Consider the following 15,000-nt stretch of genomic DNA (forward strand, 5'->3'; position numbering starts at 1 on the left):
GTTCGATCCCCGACCAGTAGAAAAAATGTGGGCAGGGGAAGTGGTTGAGCACTGCTGTCCCATGCCCACATCCACGGCTGAAATGCCCTTGAGCAAGGCACCTAACCCCTCACTGCTCCTCGAGCGCCGCTGTAGTAAGGCAGCTCACTGCTCTGGGTTAGTGTGTGCTTCACTTCACTGTGTGCTCATTGTGTGTTCACTGTGTGATCTGTGTTTCTCACTAATTCACGGATGGGATAAATGCAGAGACCAAATTCCTTGTATAAGCAAGTATACCTATAAGTATGCCTATAAACCATTTCTCTAAACACTGGCCAGCACATGATGGTGTGTGTGTGTGTGTGTGTGTGTGTGTGTGTGTGTGTGTGTGCTGTCATTTTCCTCTGCTTTCTCTACAGAAATGCCAGCGCATGCCATGGAGAAGACAACAGGAGTAGAGTAAACTATTTCAAAATGAATGATTTGAAAACTATTCCCTATACTGATAGATTGACAATTGCTTTGCTAGTTGCTTTGATACTTTGATATGTTTTCCAATTTACAAGACATGCGTGTTGTCATGCACTGTGCTTTGACCATACTGTGCTGTGTTATGGTGGCAGCGTGTGTTGTCATGCACTGTGCTTTGACCATACTGTGCTGTGTGTTATGGTGGTGGCGTGTGTTCTCATGCACTGCTGCTGTGACCATACTGTGCTTTGTGTTATGGTGGCAGCGTGTGTTGTCATGTGTGTTGTCATGCACTGTGCTGCTGGTGACCATACTGTGCTGTGTTATGGTGACGGCAACGTGTTCTCATGCACTGTGCTGTGACCATACTGTGCTGTGTTATGGTGGCAGCGTGTGTTCTCATGCACTGTGCTTTGACCATACTGTGCTGTGTTATGGTGGCAGCGTGTGTTGTCATGCACTGTGCTGTGACCATACTGTGCTGTGTTATGGTGGCAGCGTGTGTTGTCATGCACTGTGCTGTGACCATACTGTGCTGTGTTATGGTGGCAAGGCGTGTGTTAAACATGCACTGTGCTTTGACCATACTGTGCTGTGTTTATGGTGGGCAGCGTGTGTTGTCATGCACTGTGCTGTGACCATACTGTGCTGTGTTATGGTGGCAGCGTATGTTCTCATGCACTGTGCTTTGACCATAATGTGCAGTGTTATGGTGGCAGCGATGAAACTGAATGACAGACAGTCGTGAAGACAAAAAGAACAAACAGTATCCGTGGCAACAGCACTCACACTACCCCCCTGTCCAGACTTCTTTCTGTCCAGACCACCTTCACCTTGGACACTATGCACTCTTCATAAGTCCTGTGCACCTGAATCTGTCTACTCTGACCTCTTCTGAGTCATCAGGCCTGGAATTATTCTCGGAATGGAAAAACAACAAATATCACAACCCCGACAGGAGCGCGTATTTTATAAGTCAGATTAAATGATGACATTGTAGGACAAAAGGACGGACAGAACTCACAAACTCCACTCCTAAAGGGGAGGAGAGACTTCACAGTTTGGTCTCTCCCCACCCTCCAGGCACGGCCACTGCCAGTGCTTCACGTGGACGCTAACGCTAACGCTACACTAACAGTATGCTACGCTAACAGTATGCTAATGGTATTCTGCGCTAACATCCCCTGTCTGCCCTGTACACCTCTGCGTGTGCGTCTGCTTCCTCTCTGCTGACTCATCAGCCCTGTGGATAAGATGGATGCTAACCAAGATTGATCACCAGCGCCTTTGACTCGGGACGTGACTAGGATGCTCACCAGCAATGTTCTAAAAGTGATTGACAGCGTCCATCCCAACAACCTCCCTGGACAGCTGATGGCAGCTGAGCTATGAGAGGTGAGTGATTTGCAGCACTAGAACGAAGATAGATCAAAGGCGCTTTGATGACTAGAGAGACAGAGAGAGAGAGAGAGAGAGAGAGAGAGAGAGAGAGAGAGAGAAAGTGTGTGTGAGTATGTGTGTGTGTGTGTGAGAGAGAGAGAGAGAGAGAGAGAGAGAGTGTGTGTGTGTGTGTGTGTGTGTGTGTGTGTGAGAGAGAAAGAGAGAGAGTGTGTGTGTGTGTGTGTGTGTGTGTGTGTGTGTGTGTGTTAGAAGGGGCTGCGGTTAGCCACACATGGTGTTATGGGCATCTGAGTCATCTGGTGCCAGTCTCTCTCTGACGTGGGTATTGTTGTACCACGCTGGTTCACTCGCTCGCTCACTTGCAAGTAGTTTGGCAGGCACTAAGGAACTTCAGTCAGGATGCGCATCCTTTGATGAGTAAGAGTCCCAGTGTGTGTGTGTGTGTGTGTGTGTCAGTGTGTGTGTGTGTGTGTGTGTGTGTGTGTCGTGTGTGTGTGTGTGTGTGTTTGTGTGTGTGTGTGTGTGTAAATTGTGTGTGTGTGTGTGTGTCAATGTGTGTGTTTGTGTGTATGTATGTGTCAGTGTTTGTGTGTGTGTGTGTGTGTGTGTGTGTGTTGTGTGTGTGTGTGTTTAATGTGTGTGTGTGTGTGTGTGTGTGTCAATGTGTGTGTGTGTGTGTGTGTGTGTGTGTGTGTGTGAGAAAGCGAAAGAGAAAGAAAAGGAAGTAGGACAAAAAAGAGGAGGAAGAAAAGATAGAGACAGAGACAGAGACAAGAAGAAAAAAATGATAAAATGAGACAAGGACCACGCTTCCCACTTTCAGGAGGGATGCCCGGGAACACTGCAGAAAATTGGCCGCTGGGGAGCATGCCGCTCTCCCACACCCACGGGCACGGCCATGGCTACGGGCACCCTGCCCAGTGCCCAGTGTCCTCAGCCAGGGGTTGTCACATCCAAAGACCCCAGCCAAGGAGGCAAGGACCAGGGGCACGGGGTGGGCAGGACTGGCACACACAAAGCACTCTCTAAGATGGCATAGTGCTTCTGTTGGCCAAGATAATTGTTCCCTTTCACTGAATACTTTCTTCAAACCAAGACAGCACTGTATGGCAATATGAATATTTAAAATATTAAATATCTTATTATTCAGATATGCAGCACTTCTTTTTTCTTCTTTTTAACAAATAATGCACAGTTGACATCAGAGAACAAAGTAGGTTTTTGAAACTTGTATTCTCTTACAAAGAACACATGTATTTCAGCAGTTGTGAATTAAAACACACTGATTTCATTATGGATTTTTTTTTTTTTGTTTGTCATGGCTAATGTTCTGTCGAACAACACAGGGTGTTTGTCCTTTTCAGAGAGAAGACAAATCCAAACTCTTTCCAGACTTTTTCTAAACTATTTATTTATTGGGATTTTGACCTTTGAGCTCTGATATTGTTTGCACATTGTCAACTTGCTTGTTTATTTATTCGTATGAGCAACACTTCCTGGCTCATTAAACATTTGTATTCTTTTCCAGAAGTCCAGAAAACAATATCTCATAATTCCAAGCTTTTCCAGTGTTTCCAGACCTGCACAAGCACTCCAAACCTCATCTGATCGCACTACATTACTACATTAGAATATCATCAAAGTATTGTTTTGTTTGTTTGTTTGTAATAATATTATAATTTTGTTTCTATTATTGTGTTAAATGCTCCAAATGTAAAGCACTTTGAACTGCATTCTGTGTATGAAAGATGCTATACAAATAAAGCTTATTATTATTATTATTATTATTATTATTATTAAGTAGTCCATCTAACAACATTGCTACAGACCACACACACACTCACACACACACACACACACACACACACACCTGCAATACACACACCTCTCTCTCTCTAAGCTCTAACAACAGTGGTGATCCCGAGCAAGGCTCCTTGATTAGAACAGCACAGATGCCAATCCTTGTTGTCCCTGTGCGGCGTGGGTGAATTGGCGTGTGGCCGAGGTGGTGGTGGCGTCCGGCATGGCGCCGTGGTGAAGCAGCTGCTGGACGATATCCGGCTTCCCCAGACGGCTGGCGATGTGCAACGGTGTCTGGTCGTCCTGGCAACGCAAACGTAAACGATAAGGGGATTCACAGTTCCTGAAGCATGAGTAGGGATAGCATGGCGCTCGCCAAGGCTGGGGGTCCCTCCCTGACAAAAAAACAAATACTAAGTACCTAACTTCTACTAAAATGGACGCCACATGAGAAGTCAGAGTAGTCTTGTTTTCCACACAGAAGATCTTCTGTACATACGGTATGTATACATTATGTTAGCATGCAGAGCAGTCTCATTCCATTTCCCTCTTCCCATTGGATGTGATGTGAGCAAAGTCATGAACCCAGACCACATGGATGACAATCGCCATGACAACAATGGCATTCTTTTCATGCTCCACTTAACAATTAATAGCAATAAAAAAAAATCTAATCAAAATGTCTATTGTTAAAAATGTAATCAAAATGTCTATTGTTAAAAATGTAATCAAAATGTCTATTGTTACCATTTAAATCTTCATTTCAACAATGCTGTGGACAATAGCTACTGTACTTCACCGCTCTATGTGCTTATTGTGTAACACAGAAGGCAACTGCATGGAGTAAGTGAAGTAGTCGCATGCTGTGTGCAGTTCTTCACTTGTTATGCTGTATGTGAGGTGAAGTATGTGGTACCTAACTGTAACTTTTCTAACACCATTGTTTATCAGTTTGCTAGTTACTATCGTCTGAGATGTTTTTCAGTGGTGCTTATAGTGACCTCACACAGCCAAGTCATCTTACAGTTCCACTAATTGACTGGGACACTGTAACTCAACCAGCTGTAATTGCAGACAAGTGTTACTACAAATTCATCTCCCAGTGAGTAGATTTTGGCCACTTGAGTTGAGGCTAACAGCTTCAGCCATACCACTGGGTTTAGCAACTACAGTGCTGGCATTGGATTTCTGATGCTGTGACGCTACTGCTCTGTCTTCCATGAATGAAACACACAAATTGTACAAAAAACGTGTTTAACTTTCATCTTTCTATTGATTCCTTACCTTATATTCAATGGAAAATGATCAATGAGTCACTTGGAAATGTCCTTGTTTTTTTTACCATTAATGTTGTAAATGACTGTTGTAAGAAATGGCTGATCTTTAATGCAATATCTACATTGCCCATTATAAGCAACCATGCATCCAATGTTCCAAAGGCACATTTTTTTATTAATCTGATATCATTTTAAGGCTAACTGAGAAAACATTGGAGAACCCTTTTGCAATTATGTAAGCACATAATGTAATCTGAAAACTGCTGCCCTGATTAAAAAATAAGCTGGTATTCTGTCTATCATGGAGTGGAATGGACATTTCTAACTGAAAACTTTTGAATGGCCGGGTTTGTCAGCTCTAGTATGCTTCTCTTCCACATTTAGAAACATAATATCCTTGTGTTGTATTATAGAGTGAATTTGTTTATACTTCAAATAGAGTCCCAATTACTCATTGGACCTGTTTTAGTTTTGCTCCAAGAGCTGTTGTTTTCACTGATCCAACAGTCAACTCTCTAGTGTCTAGTGTCTCTGGTGTCTTCCTGTTTTTTATGTCTTAATTATTCTATTCTATGTACTTTACTTTTTAAATTTTTTTTTTAACTATTGCTTTTATTTACTATTATTCTTTGCTTTGTTATTTAAAGCACATTGAATTACCCCTGTGTATTCTTAAACTTTTTGTCTGGCGACCCCCCAAAAAACATGTCTTGCGACCCCCTTCTCTCTAATCGGCGGAATTTGGTTTCGAAATGTGAGAGGCAGAAAATGTCTTCTCTCATACTGTAGGTAGGCTTGATGTCAACATCAAAGGCATTATGTCAATGGCAGCCTTTGACTAAAAACCTTTAGAAAAATGTCTTTAATCCATGCAAATCATTTCCCGACCCCTCCAATATTTTTGGGGAATCCCCTGGGGGTCCCGACCCCCAGTTTGAGAACCACTGGTCTAATGTGACTGGTTAGCTTAAGACTGCTCTACCTTAAGCCCAGTGTTTGTTTGGTATGAACCTTTTTACTGTAAACCCACTGGTGTGGTGACCTTTATTCATTGGCCGTATGGTCAAATTCAACTGGTCAGCAACATTGTTCTACACCGTGTCCCATGCTTGTTTCTGTGAATATTATGGTGGCCATGGGACAGTGAGGTTAAAGTTAAAGTTAAAGTTAAAGTTAAAGTTTACATGTATTTAGCAGGCGCTTTTATCGAAGGCAACACAGACTCGCAACTGCGTGTTCCAGAATTGAACCCGATCGTCAGGCGGCACACTGCTGTATCCCCTGCTCGTGATGCTGCTGTGAGCTCGGTGTGTGTGTGTGAGCGGTGTGTGTGTTATTATTGTCGGTGTGTGTGGCGGTGGTGTGTGTGTGACCGGTGTGTGTGTGGCCCGGGGGGTGTGTGTGGCCCGGTCGGTGTGTGTGAGCGGTCGGTGTGTGTGAGCGCGGTCGGTGTGTGTGTGAGCGGACGGTGTGTGTGAGCGGTCGGTGTGTGTGAGCGGTCGGTGTGTGTGAGCGGACGGTGCGGTGGACGTACCTTCGCCTTGGCCTCCACGGACGCACCGTTCTTCACCAGGAACCTCACTACGTCCGCCTGACCTGCTCGGGCAGCCATGTGCAGCGCGGTCTCTCCTCTCTGGATGCACACACACACACACACACACACACACACACACACACACACACACACACACACACAGACACACACAAACACACACACACACACACACAGACACACACACACACACACACACAAGAGCAGTTAGAAACTTCCGGAGAGTTGATGTGTGAGTGACTGTTTCTCTGGCACTAACGGTTATAGAGAGGCTTTGTCCTGATGCAGTTCAAGGGGCCATGTGGCCTCCCTTTCTCCTTCCCTCCCCTCCCACTCCCACTCTCTCTCTCTCCTTCCCTCCCTCCCCTCCCTCATCTCCTTCCCTCCTCCCTCCCCCCACTCTCTCTCCTCCTTCCTCCCTCCCTCCCACACTCTCTCTCTCTCACGCTTTCCTCCCTCCCACTCTCTCTCTCCTTCCCTCCCTCCCTCCCACACTCTCTCTCTCTTCCTCCCTCCCTCCCCTCTCTCCTCCCTCCCTCCCCCTCTCTCTGTTGCTTATTTCTCTGTCAACGCTGTGTGCACACTCTGAAAATCGTTTCCTCTTTTTCTCTCTCTCCCTCCCTCTCTCTCTTTCTCTCTCTCTCTCTCTGACACCCTGTCTCCCCTTCCTCTCTCTCTTCTCTGCACCTCTTCTCTCTCTCTCTCTCTCTCTCTCTCTCTCTCTCTCTCTCTCTCTCTCTCTCTAAGCCCTTCCTCCGTTGCCATGGGCTCCAGTATTATCCCTGGCCGCTGCCCGAGACGACCCACCTCCCACGGTCTACCGGGCCGCAGGCCACGTCTCCACGGCAACTCCGGTGACAACTCCTGCCCGAGTAGAACAGTAGAACACACCTCTGGACAACCCCCCCACACCCCCCCCACACCAACTCTAACCTCCCACATGTCTTTCTGGAACCTTCTGTAACTGGGGGGGAGGACGCTGATTACAGGCTAGTCGTCCTGCAGCCACAGCGGATTCCAGCTGTAATTGGCAGTGTGGGTCTGTCCTGTTGGACACCACCCCCCCCACCCGCTCAAAACATTACAACAGCTCAGGCTTCCCATGGGGGGGTCGGTGTGTGTGCAAGAGGGCTTTTTCATCTGTGTGTGTTGTGTGTGTGTGTGTGTGGGGGTATCCATGACAATAGTCAGTGGCCCACCAAGGGTGGGTTGACGTCACGGTTTGGGGGATTTTGCGCAGTTGTGCTCTAACTGACGCGATAGTGTAAACAATTTCAGTGAGATTATCTAGCAGGGGGTGGGGGGGGGGGGGATCTGCTGTTGGCTCACCGCAGCCTGCTTACGCACAGGGACAGAGGGAGAGAGAGAGAGAAAAGGAGAGAGAAAGAGCAAAAGAGAGAGGGAGAGAGAGAGAGAGAAATGGAGAGAAAGAGAGGCAGAGAAAATGAAAGAGAGGTAAAGACAGGCAGAGAGACAGGAAAGGTGAGAGAGAGCAAGAGAGAGGGGAAGAGAGAGAGAGAGAAACAGAGAGAGAGAGAGGAGAGAGGGGAAAGACTAGACTACTGAGACAGCTACAAAGCACTCACCACGTTGGACGTGTTTGGCGACGCGCCGTGATTCGTCAACTGAGTCACAATATTTTCATGGCCCATGAAGGCAGCCACATGAATCGGGGTGAGCCCAGACTGTGGAAGAGAGCCAGACAGACACAGACACACACACACACACACACACACACACACACACACACACACACACACACACACACCTCTGAGTCTCCCGGTTCAAAGCAAAACTATGCCCCATTAAACTCAAAAGGAATCCCACTGTTTCTAAAATACAGGATCATACCATCCCTGTCTGTCAAAGATGAGGTTACATCAATCACTCGTCATATCAGGGCTCAAGCAAGCAATCCCACACTAGCCTGTAGTCTTTGAAATCTGCACGACAGAGTGGACATGTCTGCTGTCTAATGTACTATGACACCACATTGAGCAATTCACAGTGTGTAGCAACCAGACGCAAAACACAATCACACACAGTCAGGGGGGAAAAAAACCCTGGAAAGTCTGACCAGGATCTGGACATAAAACAAGATTCAGACATAACTGACCTTATGTGAGACGGAGAGAGAGAATGTATGACTTTTAACTGTGAAACTGTATATGTGTTGGTTTACATGTTCGCCGAAGTGTGTGTGTGTGTGTGTGTGTGTGTACGTCATTGCAGGACATGTGTGCATTCTCACTGCATCTGTCATGAATAGTGTAAGTGTATGAGTGTAGTGTATAAGAATGTAAAGTGTGTGTGTGTGTGTGTGTGCATGTGCGTGTACTGTACGTGTATGTGTGCATTTCTGTGAGAGTGTGTGTGTGTGAGTGAGTGTGCCTTTGTGTGTGTGTGTATGTGTGTGTGTGAGAGAGAGAGAGAGAGTTATGGAGAGGGTGTGTGTAAAGGAGTGTGTGGTCTGTCCTACCTCCGTCACAGCCTGGATGGATGCTCCGTGCTTCAGCAGTAACTCCATCACTTTGATCCGGTTCTTCTTGCAGGCAATGTGGAGTGGCGTGAAACCATTCTAAACAAGTCAACAATAAACAAAAGTAAACAAAACAAAAACAAACACCCAAGGACGATTCCTACGACCACTCAGACCGTCATGAATGTGCTTCACCCTGAATGTGCTTCTCTGAATGTGCCTCTAAAATTCTGCTGTCTCTTGCATTCGTTTCTCTCCCTCTTTTTTTCCCCCTGTTCTCTTCACATCCAAAACCACACGCAGCTAACCAGAGAAACATGCGCAGAGTTCATAACGTTTCCTTCAGCGAATTTTCTTTCTTTTTTTTTTTTTTGCTTTTTTTAAAAAAATTTCTTCCTTTCCGTTTTTCCCCCGAGGAAGAAGACGCGCTCTCCAGCGAGATGGCTGGACCTCAGAGGGGGCAGCTGGCAGAACTTGCCTTTCTCCACTTTCTTCCTGTTCGCTTTTTTTTCCTTACAATCCTTTTTTTTCTTCTTCCTCATATAAACTTAGGCGACACGCCCATTTTGTTCCAATTACTTAAGAGTATGACAATATGCTCTCTGCTCTGCCAAGTCCCTGTATGCATGCCACAGTGTGTGTGTGTGTGTGTGTGTGTTGTGTGTGTGTGTGTGTGTGTGTGTGAGAGAGAGAGTACATGAGCTCATGTGTGTGTGTGTGTGTGTGTGTGTGTGTGTGAGAGAGAGAAGTACATGAGCTCATGTGTGTCTCTGTGTGTGTGTGTGTGTGTGTGTGTTCCCCTGAGCTACACACAGGCATGGACAGTAAAGACAAAGCCCTGTGAAATGTAGCATGTTGGACCGTGAGACCACGGTACACAACATACTTTTGAGGCATCCAAGGGAGCCGAGCAAGACAGCTTTAGAACAGTAACAGAGAGCGGTGTGTGTGTGTGTGTGTGTGTGTGTGTGTGTGTGTGTGTGTGTGTGTGTGTGCAGAGACCACAACAGATAAAAGGGTAGATTCACGGCTGCCTTTTGTGTGCATGAAATGTCTAGCGTTACACCTCTCTTGAACTCAGAGAAATGAAGAGGGACGGGGCAGGGGTGGGCAGAACAGAGAGGGCAGTTTGGGGCCGGGGGGTGGGAGGTGGGGCTATTAAAAAGGGTTTGGAAGATGTGGTAAAATGGATGTGAAGGAACTATGGTGAAATAGCATGAAACATGGGTGAGTTTGTGTGTGTGTGTGTGTGTGGGGACAGAAACTGTGGATTAGGGGTCAAAAATGAGGATTTGGTTATAGTGTGTGTGAGTGTTTGTGTGTGTGTGTGTGTGTGTGTGTGTGTGTGTGTGTGTGTGTGTGTTTACAGTGTTTATATGAGTTAGGGTGTTCCAAGAGGTTAGTAGGGATGCATACATGCCTGGATAAGTGTCTGTTTGTGTGTGTGTGTGTGTGTGTGTGTGTGTGTGTGTGTGTGTGTGTGTGTGTGGTTGCAGGAGGTTACTAGGACAGACAGGGAGGGGACTTTACTTTATGAGAGGTACTGTGGAGGCGTACGGAAAATAATGTAATTACACACAGATAGAGAAAAGCTGTCCTCCACACACACACACACACACACATACACATGTGCACGTACACACACACACACACACACACACACACACACACACACACACACACACAAGCAGGAACTCACATAAAAGAGTATAAAAGCTAAGCTGTTGTAAAGTACAAGTGGACAAAATCAGTTGAAGAGGCTAAATGTGTAGATCAGTGGCACAGAACAGAGTGGCAAGTTACAGCCATATGAATGGCCTTGAGCAAACCATTTGTGTGTGTGTGTGTGTGTGTGTGTGTGTGTGTGTGTGTGTGTGTGTGTGTGTGTGGGGGTCTCTACATGTGTGTGTGTGTGTGTGTGTTTGTTTGTGTAAATCATTTGGTGAGTAAGTGAGTGATTTGTGGAATGTGTGATTTATGGGAAGAGTCATGTCCATGTGGTCACATCTGGCCACAAACTCTTTCAGCTCTTCACTTAATGTGCAGGCACTCTTAAAGGAACACGCCAACCTTCTGAGAACTTATTTGGTGTCTATCCGAGTTAGATAAGAGGATACATACCCTTCGCTTCTCTGTTCAACTGTTCTCTGTGCAATAACCCAGTCTGATAGCCTAGCCTGTCGGTTAGCCTACTGTAGCTTAGCATAATTCACTGAGAGTGGGTTACACCAGTTAGTCTATAGCTAGCCGATAGCTAAAAGGGAGTTATAGGCTAATTGGTGTAATCCACTTTAGACTTTTAAATGTGGGGAACAAAGCTATCCTAGCAGCTATTCTTGCACACTGCTATTCTAATTCAAATGCAAATTAGCATTTGTCTTATTAGCATGACTGCTATACAGTGTTGCCAACATAGTGCTATATTACAAACATGGAGGATCAGTTTCCCATACATGGATTGAGTCCTACACAAAAATAGAATTTTAATGTGTGATGGAGTAGCAATAATATCAATGCCAATTGGCCTGGATTCGATTCCCAAATCTGCCCATGTGAATCCGTGTCGCGTTGGATAAAAGCTAAATGCCAGTCAATTTAAACTTGAAATTTTAAAAAGTGCTTTTAGTCTAGGACTAGGCTTAGTCCATGAAAGGGCATCTAGAGTAGTAGGTCTGAACACACAGTAACGTTCATAAAGACTGATGTAGCTCCGCACCAGTGCTTTGGCGTTGGGGTTGGCCTTCTTGTCCACGATGACCTTGGCGACCTTGTAGTGGCCACAGTGGGCCGCCACATGCAGCGCGGTCAGGTAGTCGTTGGTGACGTCATCCACGGGCACGTCGTGGTGTAGAAGCAGCTGGACGCAGTTCAGGTGGTCACCCTGTGTGGCCATATGGAGCGGAGACAGCCCGTTCTTCAGGGATGGAGGGATAGAGAGAGAGGAGAGAGAGGAGGAGAAGGGAGAAGATAAGAGAGAGGAGATAGAGAGAGATAGAGGAGAAAGGAGAGAGGAAGAGGATAGGTAATGAATCATAAGATTGATCAATTTAATTGTACAGAATTCAAATTTATTTTATAGTTGCATGTGTGTGTATGTTTTGTGGTTTATTTAAAGTGTGTGTATGTGCATGTGTGATCTGTTTTAATATGTTATATGGTATAATTACATAACAATAACATAACTGGGATGAACTTAAATAGATGTATTTTGCTGTCCTTGTCATGACTCTTAATTATTAATCAACATCGACTACATCTTCAAATGTACATTCAGTCTGAGTAGTCTCCAACTCGTTGCCTTGGCAACAAATCATCCATTCACACAAAAAGATCACCATTTCATTTCATTTGTTTTGAGAGAGAGAGAAACAGAAAGACAAAAAAAGACAGGGAGGGATAAAAAAGAACAGAGAAAGAGGGTGACGTAGGTAGATATAGACACAGACAGAGAAAACAAGAGAGAGAGAGAGAGAGAGAGAGAGACAGACAGGCCACAGACAGTGCCTAATTATGGCTATCCCCATGATGACAAGCTGCGCATCTGCAACTAAATCCACTGGGCACCAGAAGCAAGCGTGTCAGATCACAGACAATAGCACCCATTATTCTTTACAAAATCAACATTTTAAATGGTATAGCGCTGCTGCTAATGCTAACAATATGGATTGTTGTTGTGTTTTGTGGACTGCTGTGGAGGGATGTTGCCGTGGCGATGGTTACCTTGGTTTTGGATAGGATGGGGGCCCCTCGCTCCAGAAGCATCTGTACCACCTGCTCATGACCACTCCGTGCCGCACAGTGCAGAGGAGTCAGTCCGTCCTGAGGTAAACCCACACACACACACACACACACACACACAACACACACACAAACACATACACATATAAACATACATTTACATATAAACACAAACAAACACATGCACACAAACACACACAGATCCATATCAAGAAATACTCAAACCTCACACACACACACACACACACATTCATATACACAACACACACACACACACACACACACACACACACACACACACATATACACACACACAGGCACACAATAATTCAATGGTGCTGCTCAGAGACACAGTGCAGAGCTTGTCATTAAGACATATGGGTAGCCTGTTGAACAACCTCAGGGCTTTCTCCAAACAGGACTTCTTTCCACTGAGACTGGGATGTAAGATATGTGTGCCAAGTCAATATGTATGTGTGTGTGTGTGTGTGTGTGTGCGTGCACATCTGTGAATCTGTGTCATGCCTTTACAAGATTAACACATCTGTATTCATTAGGATGTGCATGTATAAGTAAACATTTGCATACATATGTATGCCCGTGTATGTGTGTGTGTGTGTGTGTGTGTGTGTGTGTGTGTGTGTGTTTGTATGTGTGTCACACCGTTGGCAGACACTTAAAGTGCAAGTAAAAAGGGGGACATTTCTCTGCACAATGATGTATTGTTCTCTATCTGGGGAAATCTGTTTCGGAAAACTGGATGCTCTCAGCAGCTGGCCGTAATTGCCAGTGATGGCGTGCTAATGTCAAACACATGCTGCGCCTGGGACATGAGATGAGATTGTTGTTATTTATCACAGAGCCCAATGCACGGCATCATGGGTAATGCTCCCGGCAGTTACATTACAGTCACCTTCAGAGATGAGGACCTCCCACACAAACACACACACACACACACACACACACACACACCTCAGATCCTGCCGACGACGCCAACCGAGCATATAATAGGAATGGGACTTTGAATGAGGGATTGCTACACACAGCGGCCATATCGCTCTACCCTATTGACCGTAATATTAAACAACCCAACCACACCCCTGAGCTTACTGCCCTGCATCTCTTATGTGCTGTCAGCACACCGGGCCATTACAGAGAAAAGGCGGCAATCCCCGTGCTCTGAGATCGGGGCGCTGTAATGTTTATGATTTATAGTAAGTACTGTAAGTAAGTAACATTTATGTATAAGGTACATATAAAATACAGTTTACTCTGACCACAGTGTCTTACAAGTGCAAATTAAAAGATACATAAATACAGAATATAAATAACAATCATACACGGACAGTGAACGCCAGGGAATGTATACCATGTGATGTGATGATGTCATAATATTTCCACATGTGATGTTATTTTGGCTGTAAGCTGGCATTGTTTCATCCAGTCCAAAAGGGGGCGCTTTTAGTTTCATTGTTGGGTTGAGACTGCAGAAGCAGCGAGGTATTCAGAAGAAAAGATAGCGGCACGAACAGAGAGAAAAATTACTGTACCGGAGAATTCTAAGTTCAGGAAAGAGTTACTTTCTGTGTCGGAGTTTTATTCCAGAACTTTACAAGCGCTAGTGAGTAAAAACTGTTAAAGTCAAGTTGAGATAGACTGTAATTAGTGACAGCTGCACTTCCCGTGCTCTGTGAAGGTGGCGCTAGTGAGTAAAAACCGGATACTATAAGACTGCAGTTCGTTAGACAGCTGCACTTCCAGTGCTCTGTGAAGGTGGCGCTAGCGAGCAAAAACTGCCAAAAAGACAGCTAAACAAGGTCTGCATGTTCCTGCTGGGGTTGGTTCCTGTTGGTTTTGTAAAAGACACCAAAAAAATGTCCCATGTTCCTGGAGGGGGGGTTCAGGGTTTTGTAAGCACAGAAAATGGGGGGGGGGAGATGGGGGTGTGTGGGTGCGTGTGTGGCGGCTGACCTTGGTCTTGGCGTCGATCCTGGCACCGCGCTCCAGAAGCAGCCGCAGCATATTGGCATTTCCTCTCTTGGACGCCACATGCTACAGCGGCTGTTGTCATTTTGAAGGGGGGGGGAGGGAGGAGGAAGGAAAGGAAGAGCTAGGAAGGAGGAGGAGGGAGGGAGGAGGGAGGGGTGAGGAGGTTGAGGGAGGGAGGGTTGGTTGGAGGAGGGAGTTTACCAGACGGAGAAGAGGGAGGCCCCCGAACTCAGGGGGAGGGGGAGGGATACTATACTTCTGGGGCGGGAGGGAGGAGAGGGTTAGGGAGGAGGGCCTAGGAGGGACCTAGGGTT

At 45.9% G+C, this 15,000-nt stretch overlaps 1 protein-coding gene across 1 annotated transcript in view; it reads right to left on the reverse strand.

Moving 5' to 3' along the window:
• ank3b (ankyrin 3b) overlaps positions 1-15,000 on the reverse strand; it is a 146,241-nt gene that overhangs the window by 69,388 nt on the left and 61,853 nt on the right. The window contains 8 exon segments of the mRNA XM_048232654.1: positions 3,763-3,791; positions 3,793-3,954; positions 6,463-6,561; positions 8,067-8,165; positions 8,960-9,058; positions 11,676-11,873; positions 12,680-12,778; positions 14,669-14,758. Coding sequence (XP_048088611.1) covers positions 3,763-3,791; positions 3,793-3,954; positions 6,463-6,561; positions 8,067-8,165; positions 8,960-9,058; positions 11,676-11,873; positions 12,680-12,778; positions 14,669-14,758 — 875 coding nt within the window.

Source organism: Alosa alosa, chromosome 22 (assembly GCF_017589495.1).
Source record: "Alosa alosa isolate M-15738 ecotype Scorff River chromosome 22, AALO_Geno_1.1, whole genome shotgun sequence".
Taxonomy (NCBI): Eukaryota; Metazoa; Chordata; class Actinopteri; order Clupeiformes; family Clupeidae; genus Alosa; species Alosa alosa.